We start from the raw sequence: 23,225 nt of genomic DNA on the forward strand, positions 1-23,225 counted from the left end.
CCCTGAGTGTTTACTGGAATCCTTCTGCTTAATCCCTGGATGCCCTTGCCTTGAGGACAATGTAAACACATGTGTCCTCCCAAGATTACTCACCCTATTGATTGTAGCTAAAGATAAAAAATTCCAATAAAGGCCTAACAAGGCAAGCACTAGAGGCTGCTCTGGCCACTAGAGCTGGGCAAGCCCCTTAGCCCTCTCTTTCACAGTCAAACTGTGTTTGAGTAATCTGTTCATCCATCATTCAGGGGCTGCTGGTCAGCCTCGGCAAGGTGGTGCCCGTGTGAGGACCAAGGAACGCAAGTAGACGTGGCGGAACCCTCGAAAACGAAGAGGAAGGAAACAAAAGTAACTGTGCAGTAAGTCATTGGAGCCTGCTTGGAATTTCCAAGTTCGAGGGAATTGTTTTTCAGCTAAGGATTCACAATAGGACAGCAACTATCCACCGAGTAACATGTCTCTGTTACTTAAAAAGTATTAAAAGCTAATGGTGCCTCAGTTATACAAGAACAATTAAGGAGCCTGTTACAAATCGTTATAATTTATAATTCTTGGTTCCCTTGGGATTTCCAAGTTCGAGGGAATTGTTTTTCAGCTCAGGTTTCACAATGGGACAGAAGTTATCCGTAGAACAACAACAATATATAATAGTGCTGTTAATGTAAAAAAACCATTGAAGCCTGTAAAGAATTTTTGTGAGTTTATTTGAGCCAGACTGTCTGTCAACATATGCCAGGAAGCAGAACCTCAACAAATTGAGATAATGCTCCGGAGAATGGCAGGTTACATCTGTATTTATACATTGCAATCAAAGGAGGGACGTAGGTGGGTTACATGAAATTCATTGTGATAGATTAAGAAGGTGGGATAAAGCAAAGCAGGGAAACCCCTGGGATTGGATAAAAAGTAAAATGATAGACACATACTTAGGTGCTGGGGTCCAGCCCCCGTGGTCCAGGGGTTCCCAAAGGTGTGGACGGAGTCGGCGAAGAATGTTTTACACGGAGCGTTCAGAACTCTCTAGCTCTCTTTAGTCTCCGTGGATCTTCCTGTGCCTGGCTGAGGCCACAGAGAAAGATCCCAAGGCAAGCTGAGCCTTTATTTTATAGTGAGAGGTAAACAAGGTAGTGGTTTCCATAGTTACACGGTTCTTGTGAGTTTCACTTGTTTTGGCCACTTCCTGCACTTCCCTCAGCCCATTAGCTCCCAGATAAGATCTAGAGAGTCTCATAAGGTCAAGCCTAATTATGCTAAGAGGACTGTGCCCTCTAAGCTGGGAATTGTTTGTGACTTTACCAACAGGTCAGTCCGAGGCTTAACCCTATATCAGCTCCCCACGCTTAGGTGGGTGCAGGAACAATTAACATGATAGTGAAGGAATTTGTGGTATCTGTCCTGGCGCCCAGCACATTTGGTTGTGCCCCAGGGGGTCCAGAAAACGGGAAGTTACAAGTTACCCAGATACTTCAAGGGTATGTTATCATAGATGCAAAAAGACAGATAGGCTCAGTTAAGGTAAAGGCTGACCTTGTCAGTGAAGATACCAGCCTAGGACATAACTGCCCAGCATAACTGCTTTTAGTTAAAGTTTAATTTCAGACCATCCTTTGTAGTTAATTTAGGTTTCTGAGTTTGCAAGACTGCCATGCAGGCCTCCTCTGAGCTTGTCAGGTCAGCATGTGACCTCTTCTGTCCACAATCCTTAAGCAGTTGTTAAAGGCGAATGGTGCCTCAGTTACCAAGAAACAATTAAAGGGCCTTTTGCAGACTATTATAACTTACTAGTGGCCTGGTGCACAAAATTTGTGCATGGAGGAGGGGAGGGGAGTCCCTCAGCCTGGCCTGCACCCTCTCGCAACCCAGGACCCCTTGGGGGATGTCCGACTACTAATTTAGGCCTAAACTTGCAGTCGGACATCCCTCTTGCAATCTGGGATCGCTGGCTCCTAACCACTCTGCCTGCCTGCCTGCCTGATTACCCCTAACTGCCTCTGCCTCAGCCCCTGCTGCTGCAGCTTCATCCGGAAGGACATCGGAAATGACGTCCAGAAGGTCGTTCAGCTGTCTTGTCTAATTAGCATATTACGATTTTATTATTATAGATAATCCTTGGTTCCCTGATGCTGGAACATTAGACCTTGATCTCTGGGAAGAAGTAGGCAGGAATTTAAAGGGAAATTAGGCCCAGGTGTTGTGGCAAGCCCCTTAGCCCTTCTTTCACAGTCAAATTGTGTCTGAGTAATCTGGTCATCCGTCGTTCAGGGGCTGCTGGTCAGCCCTGGCAATGATATCTCCAACTTCATTTCAAAACCACAGGCCTTTATTCTAGTTTTTACACTTCCTACATTTGTAATTTCTTTCTCACATTCACAAGTCCGACTCCAATTATCCACAGTATATTTACTTATTTGTTTACTCTTAGAATATCCAGAAAGTAGTTTTAGAATTGCTAAGCCATACCTCTTTAAAAAACGATTAATTTGAGTTTAATTTTTATTTCTTTTTTGTTTTTAACTGTTCAAAAGTTATTTGGGTTAATTCTCTCCCCATCTCTTTAGTATGTTGTGTTTTTCATTTTAAATATATTCGGATTGTTTGTTTTTATTTGCTTGTATTTTAAGCTATTTCCTCCATTTTTATTTTATTTTATGTTGATTTTTTTGATTATGTGAAACATGAGCCTTTCTTTGGAAGTTATTTTCTTCCTTTTTTTTTTTTTTTTTTGTAACATCTGATTTTGTTAGTTCGTTATTTCATTTCAGTGTCTGCCTGTATATCTTTATTAACTTCTTTGTTATATTTTTTACTTTTTCTTCTTTCCATTTCCTAAAAGTTGCTCTAACCCAGATTTTGTCCTAGCCCCTCTTCTGTATAGTTTACTCTTTCTTAGCAATTTCATCTATTTTAGAAAACTTTGGAGTACCATCTTTATGCAAATGGCTGGGTAATTCATTTCTCTAAGCTATGCTCTAGTTTCTAAGTATTTGGTGTAGAGGTATAGGTAAAGGTATGTATTTCCATGTATAGAGTATGCATTTCCATATGGAGCTATATAATACTCCAAGTAGAATTCATCATCTTCTCTATCTTAGTGATGTTATCATTCCTCAGTTTCCTTGTCTGAAATTTCACATAGGTGCCACTTCCTTGCTCTCATTCAGATCTGCCTGGTTGCCAAATGATGCCACTTTATTCTGTGTGACATCATGTTAAAAGTCTCTTCATTTCAGTGTCTGCCTGTACAACTCTAGTTCAGGCATTCGTTTTCCCCATTCTGTTCTAGTTCTTTCCTAAGGTGCAGCTGCTGCCAGTTTTTCTCAACTGCAGATGAATCCGGCACAGGTTAATTTTTCCTGAAATATAACTCTGATCTGTCTTCTCTCCTGCTCACTCATGCTTCAGAAAGTCCCTAGTACTTCTGAAAAACTGGGCTGGTTTTCTAGACCTTCCAACTTGTTTTAATTTCCTTACCACTGCTTTCCTTCATATAGACTGGACTCTATCCAAATGGAATTAATGTTGCAAGAACCTGCCTGTATTCCTCCCTCTCTCTCTTTCTCTCCCCACCCCTGTTTCCTTTGCCAGCAGTATGATTTTCTCACATTCTCAGTTATTCCTTAAAAATTTTCTGAAGCTCTCTTTGATTTACTGTCCTGCAGATATCCTTTCTCTCTCATCATAAGTACATTTAGACATTTAAAAAAAAATTAATGCTACCACTTCCCAACTTGTATTGTTAGTTCAATATGATTTTTATAAATTAATGTTTGTATCCATTATTGTTCCTAGTACAGTACCCTGCAGAAGTGTTTGTTGAATGAATGACTGGATGAATGCATTTCTGAATTAGACCGTTAGACAGTCTGGACTCCTGTATGTGCCTTTCCCACTACTTTGTTGTTTATCTAAGACAGAGATTTTCCTGTCTATTTTAGTCAGGGGCACTGACTCCTTTTCCCTTAAATTGTCAAATAAAAAAATGACAACAGCCAATATAACAATAGCTGTCTGGTGTGAATGAATCAAAATTATACCTATTTTTGTCATATAGGCAAAAATGTATTTTTTGGTGTGCCACAGAATTTTAATAATTAGTTTATGTGTACCATGAGATGAGATGGTTTCAGCTTGAAGATTTTTTTATCTAAGATAAGCTATTTCTCTCCCTTTTTGCACTTTTTGACATTATCTCTGTATCTCTTCATGTATGACTAAATGGCCTATTACCTTTTGTCTCTGTTGCTTCTCTTCTCCTGAGTTATATTAATTTCATTTTAAAGAAAAATTCCATAATTTTGATAAAGGATGTTAGTGGGAAATTTAGAGGAAATGGAAGCTAGTGTTTAGAATGACATCTTGATCCATTTTATGGGAAAGCATAAAGGCTGCTTACCTGGATTTTGGAAATTTGCAAGTATAGGCTTAAATCCTGGGCTGGTGGCCAGCAGAGAATAGAAAGTAGACAATTGTGATGACATGTTCAGTATCCAGGTGGAAGGTCATGGGGCCAGCTGCAGGGTCCCATATTCCAGTGCGCTGATCCAGGCAGCTGATTTCTATTCCTTAGAAGCAGCTCCCTGAGCTTCTGGTCAGATGACTGGTTTGAAGTGATGGCAGATCAGAATAGGGAAATAGATGCTTAACTACAATATTTCTATTTTTTTGAAAGCTAGTGAACCATCTAGGGTTCCCTGCATAGTTTTGCGGCAGTGAATTAGATTTTGTTGATGAATTCTAAGGAATTGATTACTTGGTTTCATAGAGGAACGTCATTTTGTCCAAGGTTAAACTTAGTCAATGCTACGTCTCTTGACTAAGTTTACTTTTTCAAAACTGTCTTCCCTCCTGCTCTTGTGCATTTCACAAGCTAGATAGAACTGCACAGCTCCTTAACTTCTACCTCATTGTTCCATTTGTGGAAGTTCTTAGTTGAAGTGGTCCAAATAAGCAAGCTAGTGATAACGGTGGAGGTGAAGGCCTTGAAAAGAAACTCAGGACAGATGGTGTGCTTGATTAACTGCCCAGAACAAAGTGACGCCAGGACCCAGGAAGCGCACCACAGTGCCTTTGCCATCCAAGTACTAAATTTCCAAGAGCACAGAGGAGGCTACAGGTTAATTGCTCTTCAGTCACCCATTTCTCTTTGGTTTCAGCTTGTAACAGCTGAGCTGCTCAAAGCAGGAAGAACTCTGAGCCTGAGCAGTGGAGGCCCCTCTGGATCTGGAGAGAAGAGGCAACCTTGGAACCAGTAATGAGTCATCCTGACTGCAGGCTGAACCTGGGGACCCTCAGAGGTAGCAAAAGGAAAATAGAGTCTACTCTAGCAAGTAGACATCTGAAATACAAATGGAATGGAGGTGCAGGGCGGGTTTTAGGATTGAGGAGGCCTATAATTCTTTTGATGACTTGTTAAATATGCTCCTGCATTATTTGTTCTAGAATTGTGATTTCTTGTTGTCTTAAATTGTTGATATATTGAGCACAGCTATTTAATTTCCTCTTGAAAAATGGCAATCTTTTAGTAATTCCTATTTTTAAAAAGTTTGTGTCTGTAAACAGAAAGCATACTGAATCCATTATTCAGATTATATTCCATGCATATGTGGTATTGTTTTAAAACTCAAATCTCATCTGTATATATTTTATTCATGCTTTCTTACCTATTCTTACCTTCTTGTGACTATTTGAAATCTTTATCAGGGAATTACATTTTCTTTTTAAAAATTTATTTAAATATTTTTGAAAAATATATTTTTATTGATTTCAGAGAAGAAGGGAGAGGGAGAGAGAGAGATAGAAACATCAATGATGAGAGATGATCATTGATCGGCTGCCTCCTGCATGCCCCACGCTGGGGATCAAGCCAGTAACACATGCCGTAATTGAACCGTGACCTCATGTTTCTAGGTGTGTCCTCCGTGGTTGGCCCACATGGTGTTGGTGCTTCGCCAAGTGACAAAAAGTCAAAGAACAAGTCCATACGAGGGAAGAAAAAGAGCATCTTTGAAAATTACATGTCTAAGGAGGATGTTTCAGAAGGCTTGAAGAGAGGAACACTTATCCAGGTGCTTAAATCATACTAGATGACTATTCCTTGAATATGTGGAATCAGTAAAGTGTTTATTTTTCTATGCTGTGTGCTTTGAAAGAAATGATGACATAACAGGCATAGGGCTTCCCACTTCTTACAACTACAGTGCAATTAGATGTAATAGGTGCCACAAGACAGAGACAGCATAGTGCTCTGAGGTTTTAGAGACAAGAGCTGTTACTTCCAGTTAAGGTTGTCCAGGAATGTTTTATTGGAAGTGATATATATGTATATTTTTTCCAAGGTAGTTGTATAACTTTATTCAACCATTAGAATTAGTTCTCGTCCATATTAATGGTCTGTAGAGTTTTGAAGGTGGTGACAAGCACATAGGTGACCAATGTATACAGCTGGTTTGATGAATCTTCATCCTCATTACATTTTCTGGACAAATGTACCCTGATACGAGATGGGACATTCCTTATTCCTTTGGCCCAGATAGCTTTGTTGAGCCTGGTGTTCATGCGCATGTCTGGAGTTCCCATCTCCTTCATGGCAAATTTCCAGATCTCCTTGAGTGCCCGAGGGGCATGCTTCTTGAAACCCACACCATGGATGCACGTGTGGATGTTGCTAGTGTACTCCCTGGTCACCACCTTGTTGAGGGCGAAGCGGCCCTTCTTCTTCTTGCCACCCATCTTTGCAGGAGCCATCGTGCCTGACAAGTTAGAAAGAAAGAGCGCGGGGTATTGTCTGGAAGTAATATTTTTGATCCAGGCCATGGATTGGTACTATTTGAATAAGTAAAGATAAGAGAAAGAGCTTTATAAATGTAGGGACAAATGTAAGCTACTCAGACAAAAGTGGAAAATAGGTTTTGGCTGTAAGAAGCATTGATAGTTCAGTTTGCCTTGAGCACATGAAAGCTGAGTGATGGAGAACAAGGTTGAAAGGAAACAGTAAACAGCAGCAGAACAATATTTGTTGAGTGCTTTATAGTTTACAAAGTACTTTTACAAGCTAGTATAATGGTTTGGCTCAGCAAATGTTCATTGAGCATCCACTGTTAGTCAGGCACAGTTTATAATTAAGAGCATGCACATGGGTGCTCTTGAAATGAAGGTGGGTGAGACTGCCTTTGTGTACTTTGAACTGGCAGCCCAATGGGGGGCAGGCAGTCATATGAATAGATGATTTGGGGATAGATGGTAAGTACTCAGATAAATATTTGCAGAATATTTCCCTCACATTATCTGTGTAAATCCTATAACCAAAATTATAAGCAATTTTTCTTTCAAGTTATAACAACCAAGATTCCCCTCACTCTTCTTCAAAGACAATAAGTACCTGATCCTTTGTTCAGCCAGTAAGTAAATGTTTATTCAATATAAACTTATTAAGTATCAATCAAATGCCAGCTAGGTGGGAATAAGACATGATGATCCTGCACACAAGGAAGTAAACAATCTATATGAGGAAACATAAAATGTAAAGAAATGGTAATAGGATTAAAATAAAGGGTAAACCAAGAAGTCAGCTTCAGGAAAGTAGTAAAGGCTGATTCTGTGGAGATTGTAAGTCAGGCCTCTCAGAGGGGGTGATATTTAAATAGAGACTTAAAGGTCACGCAAGATGACATCAAGATAGTGGGAGAAGGCGTTTCAAGCACCAGGAACAGTACTTACCCGGGGTATGGGAGAGTGGTTGGCGGAAATTGGGAAATGGGGCGGTGACATCTGCTGTGGATATTGAAGGATGACTAGTTTGGATCTATTTTTTATTTTTAAAAAATATGTCTATTGATTTTTAGAGAGAGAGGAAGGAAGAGGGAGTGATGGAAACATAGATGAGAGAGAGAAACATCGACTGGCTGCCTTCTGCATGTCCCTACTGGGGATGGAGCCTGCAACCCAGGCATGTGTCCTGGCTGGGAATCAACTGGGGGCCTCTTGGTTCATGGGTCGGTGCTCAACTACTGAGCCACACCAGCCGGACTGGTTTGGATCTATTAAATGAGTGATATGTGTGTGGGAAGAGTAGTGGCACTAATAAAAACATGAACTTGTGAAACAGTATGGAGTAGGGTAGCTTAGGTCTTCTTAGCCATGAAATGGGAGACAGGTAGTAGTAGGTCGTGAGATGGAGAGGCAGGCAGAGCCACATATTCTTTGAATTAAGTTCATTTCATAATTCTTGGATTAGTATAGAAATATTGCCATGTGTTATCTGGCTCACTTGAAAATGTTGACTGTGTTAGATTTTTCCTCATTCTGAGAGCTCAGCTTCTATATTTGTGTTTTTGGCTGAAGGTCCAGCCAATTAATAAATACGATTGTCTTCTCTTCCTTTTTTGTCACCTTTTTGTATTTTACTGTGGTTAAGTGCACATGTGATTAATATAGACTCTTGAATTGAAAACTGTAGTTAACAGATGAGTTAATATTTCTGACTTTAGAAGTCCTATTGGCTTTATTTTTAAAGCTTCCCTTGAATTTCTTTGAGAGTTGGACATTTGGCCATTCATTAATCCATTCACATGCTGTTTATCATTTGGCCCACACTGAACTCCATTTTATGTACAGTTTCTTGGCCTTTTTCTTGTTCCACATACGAGGACCTGTTGTGCCTTTCCCATTCTCATCCCCTGCACTTTCCTCCAATTGCGTTCTGCTCCATTCACCCTGATCTTCAAACTTTTCCTGTAAAGACTCTGCTCTTTGACTCCTCTGTTTCTCTGTACATGCTGTTCCTGGTGCTTGAAACGCCTTCTCCCACTATCTTGATGTCATCTTGCGTGACCTTTAAGTCTCTATTTAAATATCACCCCCTCTGAGAGGCCTGACTTACAATCTCCACAGAATCAGCCTTTACTACTTTCCTGAAGCTGACTTCTTGGTTTACCCTTTATTTTAATCCTATTACCATTTCTTTACATTTTATGTTTCCTCATATAGATTGTTTACTTCCTTGTGTGCAGGATCATCATGTCTTATTCCCACCTAGCTGGCATTTGATTGATACTTAATAAGTTTATATTGAATAAACATTTACTTACTGGCTGAACAAAGGATCAGGTACTTATTGTCTTTGAAGAAGAGTGAGGGGAATCTTGGTTGTTATAACTTGAAAGAAAAATTGCTTATAATTTTGGTTATAGGATTTACACAGATAATGTGAGGGAAATATTCTGCAATTGTATTCATTTTTGCTCCCTCCTATTAATTTTTACTTTTGCAGTAACTCTTTGCTGATAGTAAAATAAAACACCAAAAACCTGATAAGTATAACAACTCTCATTTCCAGGCATTTTTAAGTGATTCCTCCTGGCCTGTGACATCAATAGACTCTAGCCAGAGCCTCCCCCCGACAGATGAGAACAGTTGTTCTCTGCAGATGGGGAAATGAATGGGTTCCAGATATGAGGTCACTGTGTGAAATATACAACTGTAAATAATATTTTCATAGGCAAAAAAACAGAGTCCATCTGCTTTCTGACATGAACTTCATGTGTGCAGGCCTTAATGGGTAAGGTAGAGAGCTACACAATAAGAGATTTTTTAGTGTTGTTGGAGAAAATAAACTTTCTAGACATACTTATAAGCATGTAACTTTTGTATTCACACATAAGCATACTGTTACATCCTTTTTCTTTCCTCAACCCAGAGGAGCAACTTTTAATGAGAGATATTGAAATCTTTTTTTTTTTTAATTAAATCTTTATTGTTCAGCTTATTACATTTGTTCCTCTTTTTCCCCCCCCCATAACTCCCCTCCTCCCAGTTCCCGCCCCACCCTCCGCCCTCACTGCCCACCCACTGTCCTCATCCATAGGTGCACGATTTTTGTCCAGTCTCTTCCCGAATCTCCCACACCCCTTTACCCCCCAAGAATAGTCAGTCCATTCCCTTTCTATGTCCGTGATTCTATTATAATCACCAGTTCATTCTGTTCATCAGATTATTTATTCACTTGATTCTTAGATTCACTTGTTGATAGATGCATATTTGTTGTTCATAATTTGTATCTTTACCTTTTTCTTCCTCTTCCTCTTCTTAAAGGATACCTTTCAGCATTTCATATAATCCTGGTTTGGTGGTGATGAACTCCTTTAGCTTTTCCTTATCTGTGAAGCTCTTTATCTGACCTTCAATTCTGAATGATAGCTTTGCTGGATAAAGTAATCTTGGTTGTAGGTTCTTGGTATTCATCACTTTGAATATTTCTTGCCACTCCCTTCTGGCCTGCAAAGTTTCTGTTGAGAAATCAGCTGACAGTCGTATGGGTATGCCCTTGTAGGTAACTGAGTTTCTTTCTCTTGCTGCTCTTAAGATTCTCTCTTTATCTTTTGCTCTTGGCATTTTAATTATGATGTGTCTTGGTGTGGTCCTCTTTGGATTCCTTTTGTTTGGGGTTCTCCGCGCTTCTTGGACCTGTAAGTCCATTTCTTTCACCAGGTGGGGGAAGTTTTCTGTCATTATTTCTTCAAATAGGTTTTCAATATCTTGCTCTCTCTCATCTTCTGGCACCCCTATAATTCTGATGTTGGTACGCTTGAAGCTGTCCCAGAGGCTCCTTACACTATCCTCGCATTTTTGGATTCTTTTTTCATTTTGCTTTTCCGGTTGGGTGTTTTTTGCTTCCTCGCATTTCAAATCATTGACTTGATTCTTGCGCTCCTCTGGTCTGCTGTCGGGAGTCTGTATAATATTCGTTATTTCAGTCCGTGTATGCTTAATTTCTAGTTGGTTCCCCAACATAGCATCGAGAGTCTCATTAGTTTTCTTGTAGATCTCATTAAGTTTATCGGCGGCTTCTAAACAGTTCTTGAGAGACCTTAAAAGTGTGGTTCTGAACTCTATATCTTCCATTGACAATTTTGTCCTGTTTCTTTGTCTCCGCATTTTGTTATGCTTCCTTGGTGCACCCCCTAGTGGTCTTTGTTCGAAGTCTTATAGTTAAACCTTGATTGTTGTAGCTAATACCAGGGAGGGTTTGACCTCCAGGCCAAGTGGCTATGAGAATCAGCTATGTCTGCAGTGAGAGAACTTCTGTCCTCTAGGGAGGTGCTAATCTAGCCTTTGCCTGAGGCTATCCGGCAAATGCCTCTGTGCAGGGCTTGGGCGGGGCGGGTCGCACAGGATCAACAGGGTGGGCCGGAGAGAGCAGTTATGGCGGCTCTCAGTCCTGTCCCCAGGGGCTCTGGCTCTCTGAGTCCCAGCACCCGCTGCAAAGCTCGGAGAGAAAGCTGCACTCGCTCTGACCGAAGCCAGACAGTCCCGCCTCTCCCGTTTGAGTCTGGGTCCCTAAAGACTCGCCTGTATCTGGAGCTCAGAGTCTGCGACTTCCTCCCGATTGAAAACTCCAACCGCGCCCTCCGCCGCCAGCCCGCTCCTCGCACTCCGCACCTCAGAATTTGACTTTAGCACTCACTGCACCTCCTCTGAGTGTCCGTATGCGTTTCTCTTTCCTCCTAGTTGTAGGACTTCCACTCAGCCAGCGTTCCAGTAGTTCTGGGTGATGTCCCTTCCGTTTTTTAGTTTCACTTTTGAAGTAGCTGTTCAAGGCAGCAAACTCCGGTGTTAACCTATGCCGCCATCTTGGTTCTCCGAAAATCGAGATATTGAAATATTTTAAAATAGGATAGGATAATAGTTTTTGTTTTCTTTCAATACTTTGATATTTTGACATTTCATTGGTATCAAATTACTGTCCCCAGTGACTAAGAAATCTCTTCCCTGTGTTTGAACTGACCAGCAATAACTCATGATCATGTACATGTATTTTGGAAATTTTTTTTTGTAACAAATCATTATATCAAAGAATATATGTCCTTTCTCCCTCTGTAGGTACAATGTTGTGAGGTTGTTCTAGGGGATGTTGGGAGAAATTGAGAGTATGGAATAGACAGTCTTGGAAGGGACTTAGGTTTGGGGTGATGACCAAAGTGATGGATAGGAAGATGGTAGAATTGGTTGGTTTCCTAATCCTAGCTATTGCTATGTCTAAAGGTGGTTCAAGCTGGGCCCCCAGAGCTGCCCAAGACATGATGTCAGAGTTCCCCCTGGAATAAAATATTGGCGTTTTTGAACCTCAAAAGAAATTCTAATTCAGGAAGACAGGACAGGATAACCTAGTTTCTAGGACCTTCACCATTTGTTAGGAGTGAAATCAGCTGGAGAACATTTGGGTGTGAGTTAAAGAGAAGAATAGAAGTGACATTACAGTGGACTGTCCAGTCATTTAGAAGAAACAGATGACATTCTTAACATTATTATTAGGGGTGGTGGGAGAGCTTCAACTCTGCAGCCAATTAATTAGCTCAACAAATGTTTCTTGACTGCCTACTAAGTGCCAAACATAACAGAGAGGCAATTCACTGGGGAGATAGGCAAAAGCAAGTAAAGAAATGAAGAGGAAATTATACCTGTCACGAGTGCTGTAACTACCTCTAAGGAGGTAATCTCTCAGTTGAGATCTGAAGGGTGAGAATGAGCCAGCCATTTGAAGAATTAGGAGAAGAACATTATAGGCAGAGAGAGAGCAGTTAGTAGAAGAATAGCAAGCAGAAAAAGGCTTGGTGTTTTTGAGGACTAAGGAAGGAACCTGTTGGACATGACAAGCAAAAGGAATTACCATGTGAGAATAAGTTGGAGAGTTAGGCAGCTGCCAAATCATGTAGGGTCTCTGGACTGTGTCAGAGAGTTGGATTTTATTTAAAGAATGATGGAGAAGGAGGTTTCACTAAAGGGCATTAAGCAGGGGAAGCACATGATCTGTTTTATGCTTTAAAAACATCTCTGGCAGTTGTAAGACAAGTAGACTAGAGTGGAAGCTGGAGACCATGTAGAAGGCCATCAGAGTACATCCGGCAAGAAAATATGGAGACATGGATAAGGCGAGTGGCAGTGAAGGTGGAGAGAAGAGGATGGATGTGGAGCTAGAACTGGCTTGACATAGTAATAGGTTAAATGTGAAAGGTGAGGCAAAAGGAGGAATAAAGGATGGTTCTTAAGAGTTTGAGTCAAGAAACTGGATGGATGATGTTGTCATTCACCAAGATTGGAAAGACTGAGGGTTGGAATATAGTTCGGTTTTTCTGTGGGAAGGGAGTAGATGGCATAAGTAAAGAGGCCCTGGGCGTGACTATGGCAAACAGAAACAGTCTGTAGTAGTTAAGAGCAAGGTATCTGGAACCAGACTGATTGGATTAGAATGTAGTGTGAAAGTGGGCACCTCTCAGTGTCTCAGTTTTCTGGTTTATAAAAAAGAGGATAATAGTACCTATCACCTAGGATTGCTTTGAGGGTTAAATTAGTTGAATAGATACAAGGCTCTTACAACTGTATGTGACATGTAGTATATTGATATAAGACTCAGCGGTTCTCAACCTGTGGGTCGTGAACAATGAAAATACATCCTGCATATCAGATATTTACATTACGATTCATAACAGTAGCAAAATTACAGTTATGAAGTAGCAACGAAAATAATTTTATGGTTGGGGGTCACCACAACATGAGGAACTGTATTAAAGGGTTGCGGCATTAGGAAGGTTGTGTTATTTGTGATTGTTTTTATTGCTATAAGAGAAGCATCTGCTATTCAACTCAAGTGGTTGTTGCTGGATGGGATTAGCTGATTTTCAACAAAATCTAGAAATATATATATTTACTAGAGGCCTGGTGCACAAAATTTGTGCATGGGGGGGTGTCCCTCAGTCTGGCCTGCACCCTCTCCAATCTGGGACCCCTTGGGGGGTGTCCGACTGCTGATTTAGGTCCGATCCCACCCGGCAGTCAGACATCCCTCTCACAATCCGGGACTGCTGGCTCCTAACCGCTTGCCTGCCTGCCTGCCTGCCTGATCGCCCCCTAACTGATCCCCTGCCAGCTTAATTGACACCTAACTGATCCCCTGCCTGCCCGATCACCCCAAACTGCCCTCCCCATCTGGCCTGATTGCCCCAAACTGCCCTCCCCTGCCGGCTTAATTGACACCTAACTGCTCCCCTGCCTGCCCGATCACCCCAAACTGCCCTCCCCTGCTGGTCCGATCACCCCAAACTGCCCTCCCCTGCCAGCCTGATGGCCCCCAATTGCCCTCTCCTGCAGGCCTGATCTCACCCCCAACTGCCCTCCCCTGCTGGCCTGTTCTCCTCCAGTTGCCCTCCTCTGCCGGCCTGATTGCCCACAACTGCCCTCCCCTGCTGGCCATCTTGTGGTGGCCATCTTGTGATGACATAAAGTGGCCATCTTGTGATGACGTTGTGGTGGCCATCTAGTGACGACATTGTGCAATGCCATCAAGGCTTTTATTATATAGGATATGTGAAATTCCTTAGTTTTGAATATTCTCAAATATCCTGTAAGCCATGGAAAACATGTTTGTGATTGCCATGTTAGGCTACTTAGTCCAGTTGTGTGGTTTTTTTCTACAGTAACATTCAGCTCCTTGGGTTTAGTCATGGAGAAGGCAGATAGTTGGGATCAACTGGGAGTGGGGTTTTACTAGTTACATATAAGAGGAAGATTGAACTCAAGGCTCCAGTTTGCAAGGGCAGGAGGTAATGGCAGGCCATGGCAATTAGGTAGTCAAGAAAGGGAGTAAGCATAGTGTGTGAAGATGATGAATGGTCAAAGTGTGGTCAGGTTCATGGGTTGGAGTTCTTAGTGAAGATGAAAAATTTTCGAAGTGGTGTTTCTACCGTAAGTGAGCTGGAAGGCTAGGAGATTTTAATCAGAAAGTATGATATTTGACTTTTTGTGTTTAGAGGTGGTGTGATTAGCAATGATGACAAGACATGGGGTGTGAACATGGGAGAAAGTGGCTAGGGTTGGGTGGAAGAAAAGGTGGCTAGAGTGACTGTTAGGGTTGCCTGGTCATCAATTTGGATGTGAAGTCCCATTAAATGTTTATAGGATTGGGAATGAGCTATAAGTCAAAGCTTTCGTGAATCAGGGATATGATCAGGTTTGAAGATGACAGCCCTAGGAGCTATAGCAGGAGCTAATGGCATGAACTTCAAAGCATCTGTGGGGTTTGGAAGAGAACAGGGATGGCCAGGTTTCAATTAAGTCAAGGAGGTGCCTCCAGCTGAAAGTGAGCTGCATCCTCACAGCATTCATGCTTTACTTCATTTTTAAAAATTATTGTTGAAAGTATTACATATGTCTCCTTTTTCCCCTATTGACCTTTCCCCGCCCCCTCCCGGCCCCCAGCACATGACCCCACCACCCTCTTATTGTCTGTGTCCAGAGACATAGAAGCATCAAATAGACCTTCAAACCTCAGAGGGAAGGCAGGGGAGGAGGCGTGGGGTAAGAGATCAACCAGAGGACTTGTATTCATGCATATGAGCATGACCAATGCTTTACTTCAAATTGGGCTGAGTTTGGTCATTACTCTCTCTTCCATATTATCTATCTCAGGGTTTTGAATATAGTCAGAATTCAAGAAATAATGATTTAACTAAGGACTGAATGAGCATTTGTAGTAGTCGTATTGGGATATTATTGGTAGTATAAACGGTTGCATGGAAATTTATAATTTAAACATGGTGGGCCAGTGAAAGAAAGAATTATTTTCTGCTTTATTTTCTGCCCTTACCTGTTTTGTTAATTATGCATCTTTGAGTCTTTCGACATTTTAGGGGGGAAATGTTATTTAAAACGCTTTCTCAAGATACTCTTTGAATCTGGCCCTTAGCAAAGTAATGGCCTCCACCCATATGTTCCATTGGCCTTCAGATGCAGCTGGGACGTGGGGAGGGTTACAACTTCCTGCAAGAGCCTAAAATACTGAACTGGTATTGAGCACAGCCCCCACCTGCACCCTGTGCATAAATAGAAGCAGACCCTGATTTGGTGCTGGAATAACATGAAGCTGAAGGCAGACTGGGTGGCCTAGCTATTGGAGCCAGGATCCCCATTTACATTAAGAGCTGGTTCTGGACCACTGTGAATTATTGACTCATTCCGCTCTGCAGAGGGGCTAGAGTAAAAAATTATGCATCTGATCCCTCGAGTCTAAGTATCCAGGTTGGAAATCAACCTGTATCACTTTGAAAATTGTCACAGAAACAAGCAATTGTGGAAAGGTCTTAGAGATTAAAAAGGCCATTATATAGTGAAGTGTAATTTCCTGATCACCTTGTTCTTAAAATAAAAGTTTGAATTTGAAGACCAACATATAGGGGCATATACAATCCCAATAGCTGCCACTTTCCCACTCCACGCCAGGCTCTGTTACTTCTTACCTCTACCTGTTCGCAGCAAGGAGCCAGTGTGAGCTTTCAGTATTTGATGGAACCCTATGTTACAAGTACCAATATAAATCATGTTTCATGCATTTAATGAGCAATTCTCATAATCTAACTTGTTTTCTAGATCAAACTGTTTAATTTAAAACTTTTTATTGGAGAATAAAATAAGTATAAAAAATCATACATGTATAACTTGTTGAAGTTTCATATATTTTTAATTTTATTTTAAAGGGTGTATTGAGAATTAATCCAAAGAAGTTTCATGAAGCCTTCATTCCTTCCCCGGTAAGTCCAATAATTTTATAATAAACTTAATTTCACATTCAATTTTTAGATGTGCTCTGGAACCGAAATAATATATTCTTACTAAAAAGCAGAGTAGTAAAACAAAATTGAGGACGGGCAAGGATTTGTTTCAGATTTAAACAAAATTTGCTTTTGGTTAACAACCCTTTCTGCCAGTCTTAAAATCACACTTCAAATGAAAAGGGTGGCATTTGTTACTAGGCTGCAGAGCAGCTGAACCCACCCAGACACCCACCAGTTCATGTAATTGGATGCCCTTGGTTTATAGCTTAAAAGGATTTATGGGTTTTCCACTGATTTATGTTAATCTTTCCTAAACAAATATTCTATCTACTTTCGTTCTACTGCATGAGCTAATCTGCACATTTGTCCAAAAATAATGTGTAATGCTTTTTTTTTCTTGGTCAGTTTCTCACATCACTTTTATGTAGGTGATAGGACTTGGTACAAGGCTTTTTACCATTGGGTCTTTATACCCTTCCTTATGTTCATGACTCATTTTAACAGGCTCTTTTCCATTAAAGGAAGTCCACCCTGGCATATAGTTAGCAGCAGGCCTCTGAATAAGACTTGATTATACAAAGCTAAGAGAGCAATGTTCTTAAATTCCTGACTTAACTATGACACCATAAATAGGATAGCAGTAGAATTATATATTTTTCAAGGCAGAAGATACTATAGGAATAAACTTTTGCTTATAGATGAGGAACTCGTTCTGCTGTTCGGTCGATTTACATATTAGGGTTTTATTATATAAGATGTCAGTTAACATCTATATATATAAAACCCTAACCAACGGGTCGATGGTTCAACCAGTTGACTGTTTGACCGGTTGCTATGACATGCACTGACCATCAGGGGGCAGACGCTCAATGCAGGAGCTTCCCCCTGGTGGTCAGTGTGCTCCCACAGTGGGAGCGCAGCTGCAGCCGAGCAAACCTCTCCCACGAACCTCTCCTGTGTCCGTGGCAGCGCTACTGGGCGACTGCAGGCACAACCGGAGCAGCGTGGCGCCCGGGCTCAGGCTCCTCCCTGGCTGCCTGCCGCTTTGCGCACTACTACATCCCTTAGGGGATGTCGGGCTGCCTGTTTTGGTCCAATCCCTGAAACCTGCAGTCCACCATCTCCCGAGGGGTCCCGTATTGTGAGAGGGCGCAGGCCAGGATGAGGGACTCCACTGGTGCATGAATCCAATTACTGGGCCTCTAGTATTTCATAATGTTACAGGACAGGTTTAGTGAGAATACAAGTGTAGTCATGCACTTCATAGATATTGTTGTTATTATATTAATCTTAAGACCTGGTCTCAAGCTCAGTTTAGTTCTTTTATTCCCTTCTCCTCCAGAAGCCAAGGATTCACATTTATATCTCAAGTTTAGGTCTTACCCGTTGGATTATATAAAAAGTATTACTGACACAAACAGCAAGTGTTGGTGAGGATGTGGAGTAAAGGTAACCCTTGTGCACTGTTGGTGGGATTGTAAATTGATGCAGCCACTATAGAAAACAGTATGGAAGTCCCTCAAAAAATTAAAAATAGAACTACCATATAACCCAGCAATTCCACTTCTGGGTATTTATCTGAAGCAATCTAAAACACTAATTTGAAAAGATATATGCACCCCTATGTTCCTTGCAGTATTATTTACAATTGCCAAGATATGGAAGCAACCTAAGTGTCCATCAGTAGATGAGTGGATAAAGAAGATGTGGTACATATATATAATGGAATATTACTCAGCCATAAAAAAGAATGGGGTGACAGATGTTGCAGCCAGTTCACCTTTCACATCCAGAGCTGAACCTTTTGGCCTTAAAAAGTAGTTAAGAGGGATGATGCAAACTTTTAACATTGAGGTATTCCCATGTTTTGTGTCTTTAAAATAAGAGATTCTGCAATAGATACAGGCTTCTGAATGAATGAAGTAAGAGCTCAGTAGTGGTGCAATATTTATAGATTTGTGTGTTGTCTGAAGTTCAACTCAGCCTGCTTCTCTTGGTTTCCTGGGATAGAAATATGGCAATACCAGCATCTTACATTTTAAATCTCTGAGCTGTCTAAGGGTGGTGTAACTGCTCATGAAAGAGGCATCTACTGCATGTTTTGACACATGATAATGGGTAGGATGACCTACATGCAGACAGCTCTTTTTTCATTCTTAGGAAGCCAGAGATATCCTATTGCTTTATAAATTGCAGAAGGCAGTGATTGATGGTGGTATGTCACACTTTAGTTGTTCACTCTCTGGTTGCCTCTTTCTTGCTTGTCTTGAGGTCAACTGTGGTAATTCTGTCTTTGTAGCTAACATGGTAGCTGTCCCTCAGGGACTAGGGTGGGTCAGGTTTGGCAGAGTATGTAGGCATAGCTGCCAGCCCATAGCTAGAGTGGAACTTGAACAGAAAGATCTCTAATGATTTGTAACCAGAAACTGTAAAAATTGCTGAGTGTCTAAAATCCCGTGGGGGTGGTAAATTTGTAATGCTAATTTTAACTTTGACTAACATGTCATAGTAATCACCTGTAGTCGTCTATTGAGTGTTAAATCCATTCTGTAGCATCTATATTAGAAAATTTTGAGTTTCCAAGCCTGTTTGCTATTTAAGAAAAATTAACATTTTATTTCTCTCTTATCCTCTGAAAAGAAGCATGTAGTATAAACTTTTGGAATGATAAAAGAATAAGAGTACATGTTTGCATGTTTGTTGATGAAACATTTGGAAAATACTTAATTTTGTCACTCAACTGTTGAAGGCATGCTTTTTCTTAGCTGTGTTTTCCACTTAAGTATTTTTGTAAAATTTGGCTTATTTTTGTAACGTAATCTGGCACTGATTTAAGTTTAGCAGTCGGTACCTGCAGAGTTCACTGGGGCTACACTGCTGAAAGTGGGTTGTTTATAAGCGTGTGATTGAGGGTGAAAGTACCCAAGCCTTGTTGCATTCACAGCTTACCCTGCTCCTAGGTCAGTGAGATAGGTGGAACATGAGAATGCTTTATGAATCTCATTTACATTCCTTTTCTTTCTATCTACTTTGCATCCATAAAAACAATCCCAATTTTCTTTCTGCCACTTTTCTGGGGGGAGGTTTGGGGGAGTAGGATTTTGCTGGCTTCCTCTTAGAGAACCCACATTCTAGAGCTGCTCTAGCTCTCGATGTTCTTGAGGGATTATATGTTGTTCTGTTTTCTTGAAAACCTTCTATTTTTTTTTACTCTTACCCTTATTTAAAAAAAATTTAGCTGATGTAGAAAAGATATCAGCATGCTTTATTTTATTTAAAACGTAAAAAGGATAACCTAAGGACAACCTACTCCTTTCTTATTTCAGTTATGAAAGCATGCAATCCTAGTTTTTTGCTTCGTGTGTTTTTTTTTTTTTGTCTTTGACCTGCATGTAGTAGATTTTCTCTTACTTGGTGATTTGTTAGTATTCTGTTAATCTGCTCTTATGTGTTTGTCACCATTTCTGTTAGTTCCAAAGGGACTGAGCTCCCTCTAGGTCTGCTTATGGCTAGGCACTAGTGTTCCTATTAAATCAGTGGACAGATTGTGGAGTTCATAGTTTTTAAACCAAGGAAATAATTTTTGGTTCCAAGCTTTGGTAAGCTAATTATTTTATTTCTTTCTTCAACCTAGGATGGTGATAGAGACATTTTTATTGATGGGATTGTTGCTCGTAATAGAGCCTTGAATGGGGATCTGGTGGTTGTGAAGCTGCTTCCAGAGGAGCAGTGGAAGGTGAGTTAAATTTTCATTTTCTATTTATAGACTTCTCAGGGCCTTTTGCATCCATGGTGCATCAGTGAGTAGTTATGGACCCCTAAGGCCCTGTGGTTGTCTCAGAAACAGGCCACGTAATGCTTAGGACATAGAAGCATCTGGTGAGCAGACATGGAATGATTTGAGTTGTTTTCCTTGCTCTCTCCCCTGTGATTTGTCTTCCTTGTCACATGCTTTGCAAATGATATAACCTCTCTATGCCTCAAATACCTCTCCCATAAAATGGGAATGATCATAGTACCTACTTCATAGGTTTGTCATGTGGATTAAATGAGAATACCTGTAAAAATCATAGAATGGTGCCAGATTAATGGTAGCAGTTCTTATTAATAACAGATCCAGAAATGTGGGCAGTATTACCTTATACCAGAGCTTTGTTGAGGCATAAGTTTAATTCATTTTTATCTGACTGGGCTAGAATAATTGAGTTAGACCTGTGTGCCAGGGATTTGTAGGGTGTAGGGAAATTAATCATAATCCAAGATGACATAGTTCTTGCCCTCATAGAGCTTTTAGTCTGGTGGGGAGTACAGGCAGGAAGAGACCCATACTAATTGCACTTATACAAATTTAAGGATACATTTTTCTTAAATCCTCCCCTGAGGATATGTTTTTTATATTGATTTAGAAGAGAGAAAGGAACAGATTGAGAGAGAACATTGATCAGTTGCCTCCTGTACGTGCCCTGACTACACCAACCATGGATCGAACCTGCAACCCTAGATATGTGCCCTGACCAGGAATCGAACCCCTCACCTTTTTGGTGTACAGATGACACTACAACCAACTGAGCCACCCGGCCAGTGCTAAGGATAATGTTTATTAATGCTGTGAAGTTAAGTATAGAGTGTTTTATGAAAGTGAATTATTCTAATCCAGATCCCCGCTCCCCCAGTGTGGATATAGTCTCCTCCTCTGATTCCTTGAAAGCACAGTTAAGTGTTGGCTCCAGGTCCGAGGGACATAGATAGATTTAGTTTACTTTCTCTTTTCTTGAAAGCATCATTTAACACAGTGTTGACCAAGTCCAAGAAGATAAGAGGAGTGCATTAAGGCCAAGCCAAAGGGGTCGAGCCAGAGGAAGTATTCTTAGAGGTCATTTGGTAAAGTAAAGAGACAGCATTACAATTAAGATGAGCCAAAGAAGGGCAAGAAATATGGCTTTCTTTGACTTAAGGGGTGATAGTGGGTAGAATTGAAAGAAACGGAAGAGTTGGGTAGGTCTAGAGCTGACTAGGTGTTGATTAGTGAAGAACACCTGTTGAGCTCTGCAGAGGTTGCTTAGAGGAACAAGGCCAAGTTGCTTGGCATTTTTATTGTCCTTGGCTAAAATAAACAAGCATATGAATAAATAAATTGGTTACTTGTTCTTTACACATTTCTATTTAAGACGAGCAAGCACATCCTTTCCTGGTATAGTCAGAAGCACTCTTGCTTTGGGCAAGAAGCCTAAAAGAACATGGGGGTAGGCTGGAGTTGAATGTGTTTGTTGCTGTTGTTGAGTTCTAAAAGGACAGATTTAGGACTTGGTCATTCTTATTTCTGCCTTGGTGCCTTTACTTCTAGAAAAAAACCTATACCCGCTTTAAGACTCAACAAAGCAAAGTTGTGGTTTTCCCTAAAACGTCTTAATTTTGTGGATTTCTGGTTCACTGAAACTAGTTAAGCAGATAAGAATTTGCAAAAATTCTTATAGTATTTCCACAGTCAAAACATTCAGAGTACGTAGACACAACCTGTTGCTTTTCTATTTTACAGTTAATATCTGTAAAAGATTGGCATGGATAAAAAGAAGAGCCTAGACTGGCCAGGAGGACCCTGCTGGGTTGCTGGTAGGAGTAGAGAAGGGGCAATGACAGAAGGCCAGCCTGGGTGTGTCTACAGGTCCTCTTCCACTTTCAGCAGACTTGAAATGTAGAGGGATTCCTAACTTACACTGTTTCTGTGGAGCCCCTAAGGGTCTTCACGTGACTGCCTGACAGTTGCTTTAAAAAAAAAATGCTCACCCAAGGACATGTGTTGTTGTTTTTTAAATTGATTTTTAGAGAGAGGAAGGGGGAGAAGGCGGGGGGAGAGACAGACAGACAGACAGACAAACATCTATGTGAGAGAGAAATATCGATTGGTTGCCTCCCCTATGTGCCCCAACCAGAGATCGAACCTGCAACCTGGGTATGTGTTCTGACTGGGAATCGAACTTGCCACCTTTCTGTGTGCTGGACGACATTCCAACCAACTGAGCCATACCGGCCAGGACGACAGTGGCTTTTTATATTAAAGTCAGCCCCAGAAGATCTGTCTCTTAGAACTCATTAGTTAGAATATTTCATAGCTTCCCATTCTGAAGAGGGGAGCTCTGTTGACTGCAACCCACCTGTGACAGTTGTTGATGATAAGGTCAAACTGGAGAGAAGAGAATATTCAGATTGCCATCAAGAATCCCAGACATGTAGAAGCTCAACATCTCAAAGCATACTGGTCAGTTGTATTACAGGTTTGTTAGTACAAAAGCATATTGTTATCAAAGGAATCTGTAGTCAATGGTGTGAACAAATGTGAATTAATTGGATTATTCGTCTTTGCTTCTTTATACTTGTTGTGCTCACCCCTCTTGGGTATGTAAACTATAGGGCCTTTGGGGTTTTGGAAAAAAACAACAGTTCTTTTAGCTATTGTAGTAAACAGTCAATTTATTTCACAGCATGTTTTTTTGTTTTTGGTTTTTTTTTTTTTTTTTTTTTTTTTGGCAAAATAGATAGCTGTAAAAGTAGCAAGCTGTGAGCCAATATAAAAAACAATTTGCTCGTATATAACAATTTTAATTTCAGAATTATTCCACATTTTTAGTA

General features: G+C 40.8%; 2 protein-coding genes across 16 annotated transcripts in view; one reads left to right on the top strand and one right to left on the bottom strand.

Annotated features, from left to right (window-relative positions):
- Window positions 1-23,225, top strand: part of DIS3L2 (DIS3 like 3'-5' exoribonuclease 2) — a 358,040-nt gene that overhangs the window by 51,979 nt on the left and 282,836 nt on the right. For 10 of the 15 annotated variants that reach the window (XR_004969281.1, XM_036319257.1, XM_036319258.1 and 7 more), the window contains 5 exons: window positions 246-356; window positions 5,151-5,291; window positions 5,905-6,062; window positions 16,521-16,574; window positions 20,233-20,334. Coding sequence is in view for 14 of the 15 variants with exons in the window: in XM_036319257.1 (XP_036175150.1) it covers window positions 5,249-5,291; window positions 5,905-6,062; window positions 16,521-16,574; window positions 20,233-20,334 (357 nt within the window). In the remaining variant the exon portion in view is untranslated. The remainder of the gene's footprint in view (window positions 1-245; window positions 357-5,150; window positions 5,292-5,904; window positions 6,063-16,520; window positions 16,575-20,232; window positions 20,335-23,225) is intronic. The other 5 variants (XM_036319251.1, XM_036319250.1, XM_036319254.1 and 2 more) reach the window with 1 other exon arrangement.
- On the bottom strand, window positions 6,364-6,747 carry LOC118661323 (60S ribosomal protein L31-like). The gene has a single exon (XM_036319261.1). It carries the CDS (start codon window positions 6,739-6,741, stop codon window positions 6,364-6,366), a length of 378 nt encoding a protein of 125 aa, XP_036175154.1. The 5' UTR covers window positions 6,742-6,747.

Source organism: Myotis myotis, unplaced genomic scaffold (genome assembly GCF_014108235.1).
Source record: "Myotis myotis isolate mMyoMyo1 unplaced genomic scaffold, mMyoMyo1.p scaffold_m19_p_8, whole genome shotgun sequence".
In the NCBI taxonomy this organism is placed as follows: Eukaryota; Metazoa; Chordata; class Mammalia; order Chiroptera; family Vespertilionidae; genus Myotis; species Myotis myotis.

What these genes read in the sequence shown, in the direction of transcription:
- LOC118661323 (XM_036319261.1), bottom strand. Translation starts at nt 6,741, where the DNA reads ATGGCTCCTGCAAAGATGGGTGGCAAGAAGAAGAAGGGCCGCTTCGCC.